The sequence below is a fragment of the Odontesthes bonariensis genome, chromosome 3 (genome assembly GCF_027942865.1).
Source record: "Odontesthes bonariensis isolate fOdoBon6 chromosome 3, fOdoBon6.hap1, whole genome shotgun sequence".
Classification (NCBI taxonomy): Eukaryota; Metazoa; Chordata; class Actinopteri; order Atheriniformes; family Atherinopsidae; genus Odontesthes; species Odontesthes bonariensis.
In genome coordinates this window covers 35,796,786-35,816,905 of record NC_134508.1, presented here as the reverse complement: position 1 = coordinate 35,816,905, position 20,120 = coordinate 35,796,786, and the positions used below count along the sequence as shown (strand labels likewise).

The 20,120-nt window shown below is 41.9% G+C and overlaps 1 protein-coding gene across 1 annotated transcript in view; it reads left to right on the top strand.

The window, feature by feature from the left end:
* Positions 1–16,692, top strand: part of LOC142376988 (dynein axonemal heavy chain 8-like) — a 38,928-nt gene extending 22,236 nt beyond the window's left edge. The window contains exons 49-92 of the mRNA XM_075460691.1: positions 85–331; positions 1,061–1,302; positions 1,403–1,543; positions 1,636–1,867; positions 2,459–2,601; positions 2,696–2,830; positions 2,918–3,040; positions 3,129–3,342; positions 3,436–3,545; positions 3,646–3,809; positions 3,883–4,075; positions 4,175–4,297; positions 4,386–4,516; positions 5,558–5,711; positions 5,900–6,064; positions 6,260–6,486; positions 6,571–6,689; positions 6,804–6,907; positions 7,226–7,402; positions 7,485–7,652; positions 8,289–8,504; positions 8,717–8,854; positions 8,940–9,067; positions 9,237–9,408; positions 9,505–9,660; positions 9,755–9,910; positions 10,000–10,182; positions 10,334–10,439; positions 10,534–10,786; positions 11,049–11,239; positions 11,320–11,441; positions 11,530–11,645; positions 11,734–11,936; positions 12,518–12,591; positions 13,329–13,481; positions 13,569–13,724; positions 14,175–14,291; positions 14,372–14,473; positions 14,583–14,743; positions 15,272–15,428; positions 15,512–15,664; positions 15,836–16,025; positions 16,199–16,320; positions 16,405–16,692. Coding sequence (XP_075316806.1) covers positions 85–331; positions 1,061–1,302; positions 1,403–1,543; positions 1,636–1,867; positions 2,459–2,601; positions 2,696–2,830; positions 2,918–3,040; positions 3,129–3,342; positions 3,436–3,545; positions 3,646–3,809; positions 3,883–4,075; positions 4,175–4,297; positions 4,386–4,516; positions 5,558–5,711; positions 5,900–6,064; positions 6,260–6,486; positions 6,571–6,689; positions 6,804–6,907; positions 7,226–7,402; positions 7,485–7,652; positions 8,289–8,504; positions 8,717–8,854; positions 8,940–9,067; positions 9,237–9,408; positions 9,505–9,660; positions 9,755–9,910; positions 10,000–10,182; positions 10,334–10,439; positions 10,534–10,786; positions 11,049–11,239; positions 11,320–11,441; positions 11,530–11,645; positions 11,734–11,936; positions 12,518–12,591; positions 13,329–13,481; positions 13,569–13,724; positions 14,175–14,291; positions 14,372–14,473; positions 14,583–14,743; positions 15,272–15,428; positions 15,512–15,664; positions 15,836–16,025; positions 16,199–16,320; positions 16,405–16,692 — 7,125 coding nt within the window. The remainder of the gene's footprint in view (positions 1–84; positions 332–1,060; positions 1,303–1,402; positions 1,544–1,635; positions 1,868–2,458; positions 2,602–2,695; positions 2,831–2,917; positions 3,041–3,128; positions 3,343–3,435; positions 3,546–3,645; positions 3,810–3,882; positions 4,076–4,174; positions 4,298–4,385; positions 4,517–5,557; positions 5,712–5,899; positions 6,065–6,259; positions 6,487–6,570; positions 6,690–6,803; positions 6,908–7,225; positions 7,403–7,484; positions 7,653–8,288; positions 8,505–8,716; positions 8,855–8,939; positions 9,068–9,236; positions 9,409–9,504; positions 9,661–9,754; positions 9,911–9,999; positions 10,183–10,333; positions 10,440–10,533; positions 10,787–11,048; positions 11,240–11,319; positions 11,442–11,529; positions 11,646–11,733; positions 11,937–12,517; positions 12,592–13,328; positions 13,482–13,568; positions 13,725–14,174; positions 14,292–14,371; positions 14,474–14,582; positions 14,744–15,271; positions 15,429–15,511; positions 15,665–15,835; positions 16,026–16,198; positions 16,321–16,404) is intronic.
* Positions 16,693–20,120: the final 3,428 nt, after the last annotated feature.

Sequence of the window (20,120 nt, the reverse complement as noted above, 5' to 3'; positions counted from 1 at the left end):
ATTGTTGTTTAGCATAATTATTATAAAGTTAGCTTTTGGAAAGTACTTTTCTTACTGGTATATCACTGTTGCTGTCTGGGTCAGCTTTATGAGTCTTCTCGAGTGCGCCATGGGCTGATGACTTTAGGCCCAAGTGGGGCCGGGAAGACCTCGGTTATCAACGTTCTTATGAGATCACTGAGTGAATGTGGAACCCCACACAGAGAGATGCGCATGAACCCCAAAGCAATCACTGCTCCGCAGATGTTTGGTCGTCTGGATGCAGCAACTAATGATTGGACTGATGGAATCTTTTCCACACTGTGGCGGAGGTCACTCAAAGCTAAGAAGGGTAATTCCAACATTTTGTCAACATCTAAGCTAAGAAAGTGTTTGTGATTAATACAGATGAGATCCTAAGAAAAAATATAAAACTGTACAAATGAAAACGGTATTGTATTAAATAATATCTAAGCAATACATAGTATTGTACTTTAGACATTTTTATCATATTACATTCAGTATAACACAATATAAAGGTTGTTGCAATTTTAATGTGATGCTAAATACTGCATCTGCACGATATTACTGCCCAGCTTCAACAAGACAATGAAAATGTCAGCTCAGAAGCTGAGCACTTTTCTTAAGCTATAGATGCCAGTTCATGCATATTTAGAGCTAAAATATGAGACGTCACATGAGACAGCCAGTATGGTTTACTGCACAGTGCGTTGTAACCAAAACACAACAAAACAAAATGGTGCCTTGGTCGTAAGCACCTCGTCCCTGACATGTAAACCCACCTTTCAGATTGACACCACCGCATACGGAACTACACTTAGCCTTGTCTGGTCCGAGGGTAGCAGCTGGGGCAAATCCCAGGCTCCTGTTCCTACGGGACCCCAAAACAGGCCCCTTTTAAGTTCTGGGAATGACAGTGGAGATGCTGTTGTCCTTGGCACACACTGGCTCGCCCACTTTTGATCCAGTAGTGGGACAGCGGCTCATTAGTGACTGACAAAGTGCCAGAGGCTGCCGGAGAACTCAAACATTTAATTGCTTCGACGGGTTTACTCTTCAGGGGAAGTCATCTGGATTGTGCTGGATGGTCCCGTTGATGCAATATGGATCGAGAACCTCAACTCAGTCCTGGATGATAACAAAACACTGACCCTGGCTAATGGTGACCGCATCGTCATGTCACCATCCTGCAAGTTGGTGTTTGAGGTGCACAACATGGATAATGCCTCCCCTGCTACTGTGTCCCGTGTGGGAATGGTTTTTATAAGCTCCTCAGCTCTCAGCTGGCTACCCATCCTCCAGGTACTTTTGTGATATCTAAGTGTTGAAGACTTTTTTTTTCCTGAAAAAGAACAATGCTTTGTAAGCAGTGCTTAGATAGAACTTGGCTTTTGTATTGCAGGGATGGGCCAAGAAGCGCCCTGCTAGAGAGGCAGAGAGCATCATCGGTTTATATGAAAAGACATTTGAGGATGTTTACATGTATATGAGGCAAAACCTTAAACCCAAAATGGAGCTTTTGGAGTGTAACTACATAATACAGGTGTGTATTTAAAAAAAAAAAAAGACTGAGAATAAAAACAGAATCAGATGGTGCCTCGAAGCCTGAATTGTTTGACTATGTTCCTTCTTCAGTCCGTCAATCTGCTGGAGGGCCTCCTCCCAACCAAGGAGACAGAGGGCTTTGCTGGAAGCAAGCACCTTGAGCGCCTCTTTGTCTTTTGCCTGATGTGGAGTCTGGGAGCTCTTTTAGAATTAGAGGACAGAGACAAGCTGGAGGTCTTCATGAGAGGTCATGAAAGCGAAATTGATGTGCCTCAAACCAAGCCGGGAGAGACTATATTTGAGTACATGGTCAACACAAACGGTACAGTTATTTGACACGTAAAAGAGCATCAATTTGATGTTTTTTTTGTATAGTTTAAAGTGAACAAGCATTTGAATGTGGTGGCATGGTGGTTAAGTTAGCACTTCACAGCAAAAAGGGTATTATTGCGGGGTTTGTGTGCCCTCCCTGTATCTGCATGGCTTACACTGTAGTTGCGAGTGTCTGATTGTCCGTGTCTGTATTAGTCTTGTGTTGGGCGCTCTAGCGTCCCTGCCTTCTTAACCAATAGCAGCTGTTAAAGGCTTCAGCCTCCTGCTACCCTCAACAGGGTTTACAGAATCTGGTCTCATTCCAGAGGCATCAGATTCGGAGATTTTGTTAAGACCCCTTCGCACTGCATATACCCACCTGAGAGTAATCTTTAGTATCAGTTATACGTTGTTAATTGTTGTGAAATAAGATGTATTAGAAATATTTGCTTTAGATGTCTGATACTGCCTCGAGTGGTGCGCCACAGCACAGACATGAAAGGACCCATTGTGCATACGTTCAGCACATCGCCAGCTTTGACAACGATGGGATGAGAATGGGTTTATATGTGACTAAAAAGAATGGCGACTTTTGTTTTAGGTGAATGGTGTCACTGGAACAATCTTGTGGAGGAATATGTCTATCCAACTGACCATGTGCCTGACTACACCTCCATTCTTGTTCCAAATGTGGATAACACAAGAACCTCTTTCTTGCTGGAGACTATTGCCAAACAACACAAGGTGATCTTGTGGTTTTTAAAAGAATATTTAGATAATGTTTATACTTAAAAATATGTTACTTTTTGTCTAAACTCTAAATGTTTTATATGTACAGGCCGTACTGCTTATTGGTGAACAAGGGACAGCGAAGACAGTGATGATCAAAGGCTATGCAAAGAAATACGATCCTGAGACGGATCTGTTCAAATCACTGAACTTCTCATCTGCCACAGAGCCCTTGATGTATCAGGTAAAAGATATTTTAAAATGCTTTTTGTGCTTGAATTTTTACAGTCCTACATTGGTTCATGTTTGCAAAAACTTTCTTCGTACACAGCGATCAGTGGAAAGTTACATTGAGAAAAGGATTGGCAGCACCTATGGACCCCCAGGAGGACGCAGGATGACCATCTTCATCGATGACATAAATATGCCTATTGTCAACGAATGGGGAGATCAGGTGTTGCTTTCTTTTTTTTTTAATTAACATCTGTCTGTCTATCTGTCGCTTTAATCTGATGAGTTACTTTATGTGGCTATCCAACCAGATCACAAATGAGATAGTCCGCCAGATGATGGAAATGACTGGCATGTACAATCTGGATAAACCAGGAGATTTCACCACGATTGAGGATGCACAGATTCTGGCTGCCATGATCCACCCTGGTGGGGGTAGAAATGACATCCCACAAAGACTGAAGAGACAGTTTACAGTCTTCAACTGCACTCTGCCAGCCAACACCTCCATTGATAAGATCTTTGGTAGGTTGGTCTAAAATAATCCCATTTGTTCTGCTTCCATTACTGTAGTTTTCATTTTACAGTTAACGGTTTCTTCATGTTCTTTTTGTGCAGGTGTGATTGGCTCTGGATATTTCCATGAATGCAGGGCATTCCAGCCAAGCATATCAGCAATGGTTAAATGTCTAGTGTCTGCTGGGAGGATCGTTTGGCAGTGGACAAAGGTACTTACCTGGAATATGATGAGAAGTTTATAATAGGAATTGATTATAGGTATATGGTATTGATAAGTTTGTTAACTTGTTTTATGACACCACATTGAAGGTCAAAATGCTTCCAACACCATCAAAGTTCCACTACATTTTCAATTTGAGGGACTTGTCCAGGATCTGGCAGGGAATGTTAAACGTTAAGGCAGAGGAGTGTGGTGACATCTCCACCCTATTGGCTCTTTTCAAGTGTGAATGTACAAGGGTGATAGCAGACAGGTAAAATCATTTTTTAAGTTAAAAAACAAAAAGTTGGAAGAAAGCATTACTCTAAGACTTTGCTTTGTTGCAGGTTTATTTGCTCTGAGGACAGAGATTGGTTTGAGAAGGCTGTATGTCGTGTCATCCAAGAGCACGTTGACCCAAACCTCGTTCAAGAGCTTCATTCTGAGCCGTATTTTGTGGACTTCCTCCGAGATGCACCTGAGCCAACTGGAGAGGAAGACGATGATGCCTGTTTTGATGCCCCTAAGATCTATGAACTGGTGTGAAATCTGAATTCGTACATCAGTGCTTGATAGTTTCATGGTAGTAAGTTGATGGAGGAAACTGTCACCATAATCTGTATGAACAACTTGTTTCAGGTGCCAGATTTTCAGTTCTTATCAGATAAGCTTGTGATGTATCAAGCTCAGCACAATGAGGTAGTAAGGGGCTCCACCCTGGATCTGGTTTTCTTCAAAGACGCAATGACTCATCTTGTCAAGGTGACACCTGAAGCGAGTATAGCTGATGCATTTCTTGTAGACTAGGCTAGATATAATACTGATTCTTTTTAGATTTGCTCCTCTTTAGGTCTCACGAATCATTCGCACTGACAATGGAAATGCCCTGCTTGTGGGAGTGGGAGGATCAGGAAAACAGAGTCTGACGCGCCTGGCCTCATACATAGCTGGATACAGCATCTTCCAGATCACATTAACCAAGTGAGATGAGTCATAGTTGTGAGAGCTCTGTTTGTAGGGACTTTAATCACACTGATCAAACTGTTCTTGGGGCTCTCTGAGGGTTAGAGGCGCTCCCCAAAGGACAATGAACCATCAGGGGCTTTTTTTCTGCTTGCATTCAAGTGATATAACCTGCAAACCTGTCTCAGTCGGCCCTAGGTGTCACTTTAAGTCCATTCCTCTGTTTCAAAAAAATAATAATAATACAATAATTTCTTATTATATATTGCTTATAGGCAATGTTTTAAATAGGTTTGTTTGTTTTAGTTTTTTTTACTTCCCTTTGATAGTAGTGGTTCCAGTGGTGTGTTCATACCTTCAACCAGTCACTGTACACTTACCTCATCTGGACCTATCACGTCACCTTCATGTCTCCGTTATGCTGGGAAAGCTCCCGCTCCAAAGTAGAAATTAAAGACGCCACTGAAGGAGTTCTATAAACTGTGAGCTCCTACTATAGACGTTCTTCCAGGGTCTCGGGTGATTGGTCAAGCACATGAATACAGTACTAAGATCAGCTCTAATTAACTGCAATTAATTTTATCCTTAAAAGTAGGAAACAAATAAAAAGTTCAATTCGATAAACGTACCTATTAAAGGCGGGGTAGGGGATCTTTTTCTGGAACATTTTTTTACATATTGCTTGAAATACTCTTCACACCCCCATTGCAACCAATTAATTAAAAGTTTAGACACAAATATGAAAATTTTTAGTGGCCTCTAGAACGTACAATCTAGGAAAAACAGTATGCAATCATTGTGAACGGACCGTTCACAATGATTGGATTCTGATGCCGTCTATCACCTGCAATCTGCTTCCCAAAAGGGTTGGGACTTTTTACCTGTGTATTTTCAAAATGCAGCTTCGCTGGACCCAAAATCTAGGATCTCCTACCCTACCTTTAAAATACAAGAATGAGTGTCCTATGAAGCCATGAGCTGTTTGTAGTTGCATTTGCACTGAAAGTGAAATGCTGGACCTTCTTTCCAATTATGTGGTGTTTATTTTTCCTTACTTAGAACATACAACATGAGTAATTTCATGGATGACCTGAAACTGTTGTATAACACAGCGGGGGCTGAGGGCAAAGGCATCACCTTCGTCTTTACAGACAACGAAATCAAGGATGAGGCTTTCCTCGAGTACCTCAACAATATTCTCTCTTCTGGAGAGGTGAGATCTCATAAAGGTATAAAGGCGTATCTGAATATCTGCTGATTGTGTAACTGAACACTGGAATCTTCAGTCTAATTGAAACGGACTGGAATTGGTCCTGTATGACTGAAACAAAGAGGTGGGGCAGAATGTAACGTCTCAAAGGAAAAGCTTCGCTGGTCCTGACCATGTTGTAATCGTTTCAGGTCTCCAATCTTTTTGCAAAAGATGAGATGCAAGAGATCACCCAGAACCTGATCCCAGTTATGAAAAAGGAGTTTCCTCGAATTCCACCAACTTTTGACAATCTTTATGACTACTTTATATCTCGGTTTAGGAAGAATTTACACGTTGTTCTGTGCTTCTCACCGGTAAGTTGAAACTTTGTATATTTTCTGTTTATACCCAAAAGCAACCGCCCAAACTTTTGCTACTTTTATTCCAAATCTCTTTTTATTCACAGCATGTTTAGATGCTCAACAGTGACATTATATATACACTTACACCCATAACTACCTCCATAAATGAACCTTTTCATTGGAGTTTTACTCTACTCTTGTTTAAAGGTGGGGCAGAAGTTTCGCTCCAGATGTCTGAAGTTTCCGGGCTTGATTTCCGGCTGCACAATGGACTGGTTCACCCCTTGGCCCAATGAGGCTCTGGTTGCTGTGTCCACCTATTTCTTATCTAAGTTTCACATGGTTTGTCCAGCTGATGTGAAGACTTCAGTGATGACCACCATGGGAACTTATCATCACAAAGTATCTGAAACATGTGAAAGTTACTTTGAAAGGTATCACATTTACACAAATCCAATTTGTTCAGAAACATACGCTATCAAACACAGTCCTAACGCTGTATGTTGTTCATCTCTCAGGTTTCGAAGACGAGCTCACGTCACCCCTAAATCTTACCTTTCTTTTATAAATGGTTACAAAACATTATATGCCGAAAAGCACAACTATATCAACACTTTGGCAGAGCGCATGAATGTTGGTAAGGAATTTGAACAGGAAGGCAGTTGTGTCTTTATAAAGATTGTGTACTTTATGGAGGATTTTGTATGGTCTACTCCTGTAAAAGATTACACCAGATGTTACTGATTTCCAGGGTTGGACAAACTGATGGAGGCCAGTAAGTCGGTGGCTCAATTATCAAAAGATCTTGAAGTAAAGGAAAAAGAGCTCGCTATTGCATCTGCCAAAGCTGACGAGGTAAATCAGATACGTCCAAGCTCCTGTGACCTGCAGATAAGATTGATGATGGATGGATGTTTATGAGCAACTTTCCTCCAATCAGTACTTCCACAGTAATGTAAAACCATAAAATTAAGAACAATTTGAGTTCTGTACATAGTGAGGTAGCAGAATCAGTTTATTCATAGGTTCATTGTGGAAATTAGCTTCTGGTTTGATGTGAATAGCTGACAGAGGTTTTGTCATTTCTGAAAAGCTGTTTGAAAGCTCAACACCATGGACGCACGCGTATGATGCATTTGAAGGCATGAGATGTTTATTTTTGCATTCACCAAGGTGCTGGCAGAGGTGACAGTCAGTGCTAAAGCTGCAACCATTGTGAAGAATGAGGTCCAAGTTGTGAAGGACAGAGCCCAGAAAATTGTGGATGGAATAGAGTATGAGAAAGCTATAGCTGAGGAAAAGCTGGAGGCTGCCAGGCCAGCTTTAGAAGAAGCTACAGCTGCACTGAATGTGAGATATCTCTGACTTATTTGAAGATATTTACACCGTGCATTCTACGATATGTTACATGATATACTTAAAAACTCCACAGACCATCAAGCCAGCTGACATTGCCACAGTGAGAAAATTGGCCAAGCCTCCACACCTGGTCATGAGGATCATGGACTGCTGTCTGATTTTATTTAACAAAAAGTTAGACCCTGTTACATGTGATCCAGAACGAAGCTGTCTTCAACCATCATGGTCAGAAGCACTGAAGGTAACAAATTTCCTTTTTCTAAAAATTCAGTTGTTGCAAATGATAAATATATGAATTCCACTCATATATTAAAGGAGACACATTGTGCCCTGAGGTCTTAAATGTGTCATGTTTGGTTGAAATACTACAGAGATATAACACAGCAGCTCTTTTCAAGCCCACATTTGCAGGCCTTTTTTTCAGTATTAGTTTTAGGAGGTGGAGTGAGCCAGCGGACTCAACTCTGCTCCTCTCTTCTGCAGGGTGTGCCTTTTTTGAGATTTGTTCTACAGCTTTGATGCTTCCATGCAAATGTAAATTTGGACACAATTCACACCTAAAAACCCTTAAAGTGCATTAATATGTGAGAAGGTACAGTAGGTAGCCTGAAAGCTCATGAAATGAAAGAAGGCCTGTAAGAAGTTGGATTATTATCAAATTGATTTCTTAAGTAAACTTAACTAAACAAAAAGCAAGAACAAATTAGTCTTGACATCTGGCTTTTGGGTTAAAGCGAATGCAGCACGATTTAAAGTTGAAGATGGATGGGGATGAAAAGATGGCAGCTGGATAATTCTGCTCTGAGTGCAAAACTGAGCGGCGTGTTCTTCCTCACAAATGGCATTTGCATGAATTCATTTGTTTTGTCCTTTTCAGCTTATGAGTGGCTCTGGTTTCTTGACAAGCCTCCAGCAGTTCCCAAAGGACAGCATTAACGAGGAAACTGTGGAACTACTGCAGCCTTACTTTGACATGGAGGATTACACCATGGAAAATGCCAAGAAAGTGTGTGGTAGTGTAGCTGGTCTGCTCGCATGGACTCGTGCTATGGCCTCATTCTTTGCCATCAACAAAGAAGTGTTGCCACTCAAGGTAAAGTTAAAGTTCATCATGTTGGCGACTGTTTTTTTTTTTTTCTTTTTCATTTTAGATTTGTCGTAGGCGGCTATTCTTCTCCAATAATGCCATTTAAAACTCTCTATTCTCAGCCTGTTTGAATCCATTTTAGGTAAATAGGTGATTAAACCTCATTTTTAGCCCAAAGCCTTTTTATGCTACAGTATAACTGCATTGTTTGTTTCCAGGCCAACCTTGCCATTCAAGAGAACCGTCTAACTGTGGCTAATAACGAGCTGTGCGCGGCAGAGACTCAGCTGGCTGAAAAGCAAGCAGAGTTTGACAAAGTCAAGGCCAAATGCGACGCTGCAATGAAAGAGAAACAGGTGTGACGCACCCTTTTGAAAAATGTCACGACTGCGTTGACTTAAATCTAGAGATTGTAGCTGACACAGGCGTCTTGTCTTTCAGGAATTGGTGGATGATGCTGAGATGTGTAGGAATAAAATGCAGGCTGCATCTGCACTTATTGACGGACTTAGTGGAGAGAAAGCTCGCTGGATCGAGCAACGCAAAGAATTTAAGTCACAAATAAACAGGCAGGTTACAAAGGAAATGCAATTGAATATCAAAATGTTATATTCCAAGGGGGGTTAGTCTTTAAAGAGGTTCATTACTATAATTCAGGATTGGTTCTTCAAGGACAGATTTAAAAGGTTTTGATAATGGCTTTTATATGAGTCCAGCTGCTTCTGCCTTTGTTTTCAGACTTGTGGGTGACGTACTCCAGCTCACCGGCTTCTTGTCGTACTGCGGTCCATTCAACCAGAGTTTCCGTGATATGTTGTTGAAGGACATCTGGGAGGCGGAGCTCCGGAAGCACAAAATCCCTTTTACAGAAAATCTCAACATCATTTCTGCCCTGGTGGATGCTCCCAATGTGAGAACAATGCCAGCCTATTTTTATTTGATACTAGTCCTGTGAAAAGTAAAAAAAAATCATTTGAACCATTGACTATCATTTTTAATATTTAAGATAAGTGAGTGGAACCTTCAGGGACTCCCGGGAGATGACTTGTCAGTTCAGAATGGCATCATCGTCACAAAAGCAACAAGATATCCCCTCCTCATCGATCCACAGACTCAGGGAAAAGCTTGGATTAAGAAAAAGGAAGAGGCCAACGAACTTCAAGTATATAGCCAAATGATTTTCACTTGTGTCATTTTTACCCTAATTACACGCTTAAGTAAAGCATGTCGTAGAAGTAAACTGATTTCATGTTCAGGTCACGTCCCTCAACCACAAATTCTTTCGCACACATTTGGAAGATTGTATTTCCATGGGACGCCCAATGCTCATTGAGGATATATTTGAGGAGCTCGACCCTGCCCTGGACAACGTGCTCGAGAAAAACTTTATCAAATCTGGGACCAGTTTCAAGGTATTTTTAACCTTCATGTCCATTCAAATTTACCAATACAACTTTAAAATGTGTACACTCTTAAAATTGTCTTCAATGTTTTTTTATAGGTCAAAGTAGGAGACAAAGAGGTAAACGTAATGGATGGGTTCCAGCTCTATATAACTACCAAACTGCCTAATCCAGCATACACTCCAGAGGTCAGCGCAAAAACATCCATTATTGATTTCACTGTAAACATGAAGGGCCTGGAGAACCAGCTGCTCGGCCGAGTCATCCTCAAAGAAAAATACGTGAGTGTGCCATTTGTTCCAGAAACGCAGCTTGCTTTCCCCATTTGGTTTAAAAATATAACTTTATCTGTGATTGTTTTAGATAACTGTTTTTCCAGTGTAAGAATATGATATTGACTGGCTCTTGGTTTTTTTTCACTCATCTCAACAGGAGCTAGAAGCAGAAAGATTGAAACTAATTGAGGATGTAACTGCTAATAAAAGAAAGATGCAGGAGTTGGAAGACAATTTGCTGTACAAACTCAGCAGCACTAAAGGTCCTATAGTTACTGTTGTAGACTAATGCCAGTTTCTCCAGTCATACCTGTTCTTTTTCCTAAAGTGAAAGTGTGTCTGTTTGTCTGGTTAAAGGTTCTTTGGTTGACGATGACTCCATGATTGGCATTCTGACCACGACTAAGCAAACTGCTGCGGAAGTTAGTGCAAAGCTCAGTGTTGCAGCTGAAGCAGAAGTAAAGATCAATGTCGCTCAAGAAGAATACCATCCAGTTGCCTCTCGAGGAAGCACATTGTACTTCCTCATCACGGAGATGAGCATGGTCAATATCATGTACCAGACCTCCTTGGGTCAGTTCCTCAAAATCTTTGATCTGTCACTCGCAAGGTATGGCTTTATCGTGATTTAAGAAGTATGTCTGCACAGTCTTATCATAAGATGTTTGAGATTAAAGCTCGGAAACTATTCCAACCATTACTTCCTCTAATGACCAACAAATTTGTCTGGAAAGAACAATAGGTTGACAAAGATGTTTCTTTAACCACGCTGTGGTGTGGTCGTATTCTTCAAATATGCTTTGTTCTCTGTGTCTTTGCCTCCCTCGTTTTTTTATGCTGATTTTTTGTTTTTAATTAATGCGCTTTTGCAGGTCTGAGAAGGCCTCCAAAACTCAGAAGCAGATTGCAAATATTATTGAATATCTGACGTTTGAGGTTTTCCGATACACAGTCAGAAGCCTTTATGAAAACCACAAGTTCATCTTCACACTCCTGCTGGCCCTCAAGATTGACTTACAGAATAACAGAATACAACACAACAAATTTCAGATTCTTATTAAAGGTAAGGTGTGCATCATTCCCAGGAAAAGTTGAATTGCCTTTTGGACTTGACATCTCTGAACATAATTGATGAAACAATAGGTGGCGCAGCTCTTGACCTGAAGACCTGTCCATCAAAGCCATTCAGCTGGATCCTGGATATGGTGTGGCTGAACTTGGTAGAACTCAGCAAGCTGCCACAGTTCACTAACATTATAAACCAGGTAAGCCATAGATCCACGAATGATCTGGACATCTGAATTCTTCATCTGCTTGTAGTGTCATCAGTTTTGGTATTGACATGGTTTGTAGGTGTCCCAAAATGGGAAAAACTGGAAAGCATGGCTCAATCTTGATGCCCCAGAGGAAGGCGTCACTCCAGATGGATACAACTCTCTTGATGTTTTCCATAAGCTTTTGCTGATAAGGTTGGGTCCTCCTACTTGAATGTTGATTACATGTTTGAATACACCATATTATAAAATGCAATCACCTCACAAGCATTTTTTCTCACAGGTCTTGGTGCCCTGATCGCACCTTGTCTCAGGCCAGAAAGTATGTGGGAGACTCTTTGGGCATGAGATTCGTTGAGCCTGTCCTCTTGAACCTTCACAGCACCTGGCAGGAAAGTGATCCTCGCACCCCCCTCATTTGCTTCCTTTCTATGGGCTCAGATCCCACCGAACAAATCGAAGCACTTGCCAAGAAACTTAATCTCGGTGAGTTTGCCCTGTCCTGCCCCATTTTTTATTTTATTTTACTGAACTTTTTTATTTTCTGCTGAAGATGTAATGCCAAAATCTCCCGACGTCTGATTGTGTTTACATTCAGACCAGTTCCCAACTTGCGACGCTATCTACTTTTGATTCAGTTAGAACGGTATGAAACCCAAATTTTGTGATTGATGTCCCTGTGACCGTGGTAACCAACTGTATCCTGGATGTTGGTTGCTGTGTGCTCTTTGCAGTGGCACCTTGGGTGTTCACTGGGCAATCCAGCTCATGTATTTGTTTTCCTGAGCATAAATTCATTTGATTGTGGCTGTTAAAATTCCACTAATTGAAAGGTCTGTGGTTTGATCCGTGGCCCTTAATTCCCCGTAATGTTTCATCCTTGTGTAAGTGTGTGTGTTATGTTGTGTTAGAAAGATAATTATGTTTTGTATGTACAGTATAGTTAAAGGCCTGTGGCTTGTACTGCAAAGTCCTGAGTGGTGGATTAGACCAGGGGGGAAAGCACTATTTAAATGCACTCTATATGTTCATGTCTATGTAAATACTCCCACTGTTTCGGTTTACAGAATGCAGAGCAATATCTATGGGACAAGGACAAGAGGTGCATGCAAGGAAGCTGGTCAAGACATCAATGACAGAGGTGCTTTTAGAAGTTACTGAAGAAGTATAATGCATGAGTTAAGCCTTTCCAACTGAGGCAGTTCCAGGATTGGTACCAGTTCTTTGACCAAGAACCCCTCAATTCAGGGTCTGGAGGGAACCTGTGAACTCTGAGACCAGCTAACAGTTTGACCGCCATTAAAAAGATAAATAAATGAATACTGAGCAAGGGGAACATTTAGACGTAAAATCGATATAGCATCGAAAAGCTAATGATGTCATCTTTCATCTGATGTTTTAGATAGTGTTAATATTGCCAGTTGTGGTTTGCAAATGGCCATACACACAGAATTGACCATGTCTGAGTGGGATTTGTAATGGAAATCAGAGTTTATAAATAGCATTGCAGCCAGGGCTTAGAAATGCCAGCTGGCAGTATTAAAACATTACATACCATTTATAAGCCTAGATGCAAACTGCATTTGTGAAAGCACCCCTCATAGGGCGGTAATCATAAATGCTGACTGTGTTGTTGGAACGAACGTATATGACCACAAGGCTCAGGAGTGGCTCTCGTGCATGTGGACAAGCAAATGGTTTCATAGAAAGTTCACAAAGTAAAGCAGCTTCCAGCAGGTGACGGCATCTGGTGAATGCTTTCATGTGGGAGTGTATTGGATTGTCCTGATGTGCAAGCTAGAGTGTTGCTTCTTGCTTTCAACAGCAATGGCTGACTGTTTGACCTGATCCGTGGCTTTTGTGTCTGGATGTGTACAGGGAGGTTGGGTCCTTCTGCAGAACTGTCACCTGGGGTTGCAGTTTATGGATGAGCTGCTAGAAACTATCACAGTTACAGAGAGCATGCATGACACGTTCAGGGTGTGGATCACCACAGAGCCACACGATCTGTTCTCCATCACACTCCTACAGGTGTGACTTGACAACATCGTCATAAAAAGGAAGGTGTTAAAAGTTTTTGTACACGCACAGACTGTCTCTCACTCTTTACCTTTTAAGTCTTCCATCAAGTTCACCAACGACCCCCCCCAGGGAATACGTGCTGGTTTGAAACGAACATTTGCAGGAATTTCACAGAACCAGTTGGAAGTCAGCAACCTGCCCATGTGGAAGCCTTTGCTGTACGGTGTGGCCTTTTTACACACTGCTGTGCAGGTACTGCGCATTCTAAGTTCACGCGTGTCATAGTGGAACTTTATTTAAAGGAAATATTAAAAAAGAATGCATGCTTTGCTCCTGGCACAGGTTATATGAGAAACAGAGTGAACTAACCATATTTAGAAGTACCGTAACCTTGACAATGGCACTACTTAATTTGGTAGCCTTTTTTTTCTTATTAATTTCATAATTGATAATGAAATCATTTGTGCCATTTTAATAATGCATTAGGCAAATTTTCCACCTCATTACCATATTGAGAATGTGTTGGCTTTAGTTTATTTTATAGGCTTTTGAAGTTTGAGTGGTTTGTATTTTCCAGTGTAGCACAAATCAACTCGTGTCTGTGACTTTTTTCCTCCAGTAGAAGGAAGGCTGTTCGTCATAATAACACAGGGATTTTCTGATTTTACATGGTAACCTTTTCTTTTTTTTTGGCTTTGTAAGGAACGACGTAAATTTGGACCCTTAGGTTGGAACATACCTTACGAGTTCAATTCGGCCGATTTCTCTGCAAGTGTTGAATTTGTTGAAAGACACTTGGATGATTGCGGCCCCAAGAAGGTGAGCGTTTTGCAGCCCTGGTTTAATATTTGTATGTCATCCTCCCTCCCTCACTCACTACTTTGTGTCCCCCCCCACAGGATGTGTCATGGATAACCTTGCGATACATGCTCGCTGAGGTGCAATATGGAGGAAGGGTCACAGATGACTATGACAAACGCCTGTTGAAGTGTTTTGCTCGTGTAATAATCCCAGTTTTTTTGTTGATTCGTGTGTTACAACTCCCGGTGTTTTATGTTGCATTGTATTACATTTGATACGACACGTGAAGCTCAATGTTCTTAATTACAGGTGTGGTTCAGTAAGAAGATGTTTGACCCAACATTTTGCTTTTACACGGGCTACAAAATTGCGGTGTGTAAGACAATAGAAGAGTACATGGATAACATTCAGAGTTTACCCACTGAGGATTCACCCCAAGCACTGGGGCTGCACGCTAATGCTGATATCACGTAAGGAGAGTGTCGTCATGATGAGGCATTAAAGCTGCGGTCGGCAACTTTTTTTTAGTCATATTAGCTTGAACTGTCATGGGATTCTGGAAGGAGAATATTAAATAGGCTGTTTAGGAAAAATAACGAAATCTGTAGCTCCCTCTGAAGCCTGTAATCATGCTTGCAAAAACCGAGCGCTCCCGGCTGTTTTTAACCAATCAAGTTAGGGTGGAGGAATCCTACCTGTCAGTCACAGCTTGTGCACACGCTGCTGAGCGTGAGTCTGCCCCAGCTTGTGTGCGCTCACACTGGTGTGAACTCACGTGCACAACCTCGTCCACAGAGGGGGAGGGGTTTGGGGGGCGATTCGGAGCTTGTTAGAGGTTGGGGGAGGGACCTGAGAGTGTATCAGTTTGAATTTTCCGACTTTAGACTCGGAATTTTGAAAACCTGCCGACTGCAGCTTTAAAAGCGGTCTTGTTGTATTTACTGTACTTAGAGTCTCTGAGGTTATTGCATTTCTCTTCTATAATGAATGTTGACCAGATACCAGACAAACACATCTGCTGAGGTGTTAGACACAATCACAAATATTCAGCCCAAGGAAAGTGGAGGGGGATCTGGAGAGACTCGGGAGTCCATCGTCCACAAAATGGCAGAGGACATGTTGGACAAACTGCCCGCTAATTACATTCCACATGAGGTCAGTTGGTAGGATCATTAGGCTTTTTACAGGCCAATGTACACGTTCTCTTAATCTAAACTCTGTAACTTTGATGGGTTCAGGTCAGAGCCAGACTGTTGACAATGGGAGCTCTTAACCCAATGAACATCTTCCTACGTCAGGAAGTGGATCGAATGCAAAGGATCATCTCTGTGGTGCGCTCGAGTCTGACTGACCTGAAGCTGGCCATTGATGGCACAATAATAATGAGTGATGTAAGATTTCTGATTCCTCAGCACATCGCTTCATATTTGCTTCTTAAGATACGCACTTCTCTGTATGTTTGTTACTCAGTTTTTTCATCAACGATTGTCTGTTAGAGTTAGAATAGATTTTCAGGAGGCTTTAAAATGCTTTCAAACTCCTGGTATGTACTTTGTTCCTAGAACCTTCGTGATGCTCTGGACAATATTTTTGACGCTCGTGTGCCCAGCCTGTGGAGGAAGATCTCCTGGGAGTCTTCCACTCTGGGCTTTTGGTACACCGAGCTTATCCAGAGAAACAAACAGTTCTACAGTTGGGTGTTTCAAGGAAGGCCCAAAGCGTTTTGGATGACGGGTTTCTTTAACCCTCAGGGTGAGTTTGTGGTTTTGATGGAATGAGGCCTTTTACAATGTCAAACACTGAGTTGGCTGCATTACTGGTTAAGACCTTGAAGTTTTGAGCATGATGGAGCTGACACGTCTTAAAGACTTCCAGCAGCTAAAGTTACACGTTATTAGACCTAATGTTTACTTGAATGTTTGCAGGTTTTTTAACAGCCATGAGACAAGAAGTAACCAGGGCGAACAAAGGCTGGGCTCTGGACACAGTCACACTGAACAACAATGTCCTGAAGAAGTCAGTGGAGGAGATCACAGCCTCGCCAACGGTGAGTGGGTGTTTTCTGCTCACTGGAAATGTGAAAGGAATTTAACCGTGTGCTATTTTGTTATTGAATGCCTTTCCTCTACAGGAAGGGGTTTATGTCTATGGTTTGTTCCTGGAAGGGGCTGGTTGGAACAGAAAGAACATCACTCTCATCGAGTCCTCACCCAAAGTACTCTTCACACCCATGCCTGTCATCCACATGTTTGCCATCAAATCCAATGCTCCTGTGGATCCGAAGCTGTACGCCTGCCCCATCTACAAGAAACCAAGGCGCACAGACCTCAATTACATCACAGCAGTGGTGCTACCTACTGTCCAGTCACCAGACCACTGGATCTTACGTGGGGTTGCTCTGCTCTGTGACATCAAATAATAAACAACTGTATTACTTTTTAATGTTGTCCAAAAAACTAATAAATGTTTTTTCTGCAGATTAGGTGAATTACTTGTTGACTATGTATGTGAGACTCATCTATGGAGCCATTGATCAACTACTTAAGTGATAAAAATATTACATTAGTTTGCTTTGAGGGCTTACCACTTATCACAAGGACGTTAATGAGCCAGTGAGTAAGTAAAAGCTCCGGTGGCTCCAGCAGCTCTTTTCTTACCATGGAGATCATATATGATGTCTATGGTCTCACCTCGCCCTTCTTCTTCTTCTTCTTCTTCTATTTTGTTGGCGGTTGGCAAACAACTTTTGGAAGCATTACCGCCACCTATTGAAATGGAGTGTGAGTCTGGGCGAAAACTATCTCAGCTAAATATAAAAAAATAAGAATAAATAAATAATTAAAAAAAGGTATTATATCCTTCTAATCAGTCATGTGGCTTCTAGATAGTGAAAAAGGTACTTAAAGCACATCTCACTTGAGTTCTTCTGTAGTATTGTTTTAATGTTTAATTGCACACTTTCTGACTCTAGTCCTAGGATGAGGTGCTGCCTCTCCTGGTCAAACCTGACACGTTGCTCTATTACATGCTCCACGGTCTCAGTAGCACCACATACACTACACTTTCCATCAGCATGCTTTTTAAAAACAAATAGCGTACTGTTCAGACCAGAACGCCCAAACCTCATCCTAGATATGATGTCCTCCTCTTTGGTGGGTCTTGCTGTTGGTCTAGCATGACCAACCACCCCTTGGATGGCAAAGTACTTTCTCCCAGTAGCTGCACCACTCCACTCACTCTGCCAGATCTCCCTGGACTTTGTCTTGACAAGTGACTTTATCTCTGACTTGCTATAAGCTACTTCTAAGGTAACCTCAGGGGTCACACATGCTTTCTTTGCGTACTTATCCGCCAACTCGTTCCCTCGTAACCTGGTAACGTGTGCTGGTACCCATAGGAAGCTGATATCGGTGCCTGAGTTTATGAGTCCATTTACCATCTGTGCAATTTCTAAAACAATATCCTGTCTGGACTCCGACATGGTACTCTGAATACTCATCAGGGCAGAAGCAGAATCTGAGGCAATTAGCACTCATACTCACACATTCCTTGGTCTATTCCCCTCTATCCAGGTCAAAGCAGCGAGGATGGCTACTAGTTCTGCGGTGTATACAGCAAGATCATTGTTTAGCCTTTCTTTTTTGCACATCTTAAGCTCTGGTACTACAAATGCCACACCCACTTTCCCGTCAGGTGACTTTGAAGCGTCTGTAAAACACACAAGTTTATCCTTGTACTGAGCTCTGATATGGCACTCAACCATTTCTTTGCTGAACTCCTCTTGCTTCTTCAACTCTAGAAGTGCTAAATCTATTACAGGTTCCTTTAACAGCCATGGTGCTACAACTGAATATGTGACAGCTGCACACAGAGTAAGTGCCTGCAGGCCTCTGCCTTTTGAGGAACCACCCACCCAAAGCTTCTACCTGGTTTATCTTTCTCCTGGCAGTGAGTTCACACAGATAGACTGCTGTGGCCTTCCCTTTGCCCTCTGAGGTTAGCCCAATAGACTAAGGCCAGCTGATCTCTCCTTATATGCAGTGGCATTTCCCCCACCTCTACCTGTATAGCATTAACAGGAGTCGACTTCATTGCTCCACAACGCGTTCTTACGGCTTTATGCTGAATAACATCCAGTTTTGCCAGGAGCGTCTTAGATGCAGATCTGTAAGCCACACGACACATCCATAGTCAAATACAGACCTAATAAGGCTGATGTATATCGTTCTCAAGGCTGACCTGTTGGCTCCCCAGTCCACCCCTTTCAGACAGCGCATGGCATTCAGTACCTTTTTACATTTGTCAATCATTTTTTGCATGCGAACAGACCAAGTTAATCTCTTATCTAACCACAGGCCTAGATATTTAAAACAGTTTACTCTCTCTAGTTCTGCGCCTGATAACTTCAGCTTCAAACCCATGGGAATGTTCTTTCTAGTAAAAAACAAGGTTTTAGTTTTGTCAATAGATATTCTAAATCCCCATTCAAGGGCCCACGCTTGGACATGGTCTACTGCCTGCTGCGTTTTACGCACAATGAAATCCACATTTCTGCCCCTTATCCACATTGCACCATCATCTGCAAACAAAGCAACATGGACAGATTCCTGCACCTCTTTAAAGACATCATTAATCATGATCAGGAACAATATCGGGCTGATAATGCTTCCTTGCGGAGTGCCGTTTTCCACTGTATATTCACTGCTGAACTCTTCATTAATTTTGACCGTGATACTCCTGCCTGATAGGAAATCCTTGACCCACTGAAACATTCTACCCTTGATACCCATTTGCCTGAGTTTAATTAGGAGTCCCTCTCTCCAGACCATATCATAGGCCTTCTCTATATCAAAGAATACTGTCAGTACTGTCTCCTTATCAACTTGGGCTTTCCTTATTGAGTCTTCTAAGGCCACTACTGGGTCCATGGTGCCCCTTCTCTGCCTAAATCCACTCTGGTAGCTGTACAAAATATTTCTCGTTTCTAACCAGTAAACCAACCTATCATTCACCATTCTTGCCATTATTTTACCCAGCTGTGAGGTCAGCGCTATAGGTCTATAGTTTGATGGCATCTTTACATCTTTCCCAGGCTTCCTAATAGGGATTATTACAGGGATTATTATTACAGTCAATTTCTCCAACATAATGTAGCATATCTCATCCCTTCCTGGGGTGGACCTACCCACTTTCTTTAACGCCCTATTCAATTCACTCAGGTTAAAGGGCGTATTTAGAGCATTCTGCTGCCCCATCTCCTCCTCTAACATATGCCTGTAGCTATCTATTGTGATTTCTCTTCCTCTTGCCTCACTGGGAGTAAGATTCCCTGAGCTGTGTACCTGTACAAGTGTTTTAGCAATGGCCTCTGCCTTATCCTTACTGCCTATAATAACTCTGTCCTCTACCTTCATTATTGGATATTCCAGCTCTCTCCTAATGCCTCTCATTTTTTTAATCATTCCCCATACATCCCCTATTGGGGTAGTTCTGTCTAAAGTTTCACAAAATGCTTTCCAGTACTTTTTTTTTTTTAACTTTAGACCTCACTACCACTTGACACTGCTTGTAATTTATCAAATTCTCAAAGTTCAATGTTTTCTTTAAAATTCTAAACGCTTTGTTGCGCTCTTTGATAGCCTTCCTGCACTCTTTGGACCACCATGGCACTATCTTTCTTGCCCTACCTGTAGGGGTGGGCGGGATGCACGGTATCATACCTTATGCGGTATTTTTCACCAACGGTAGAGATTTTTTTGCCATACCTTATACCGCAATAGCTCATGAGTCCTGTAGATGGCAGTAATGCAAAGTTTTGAACATCCGCTTGGATATGCCATGCGACAG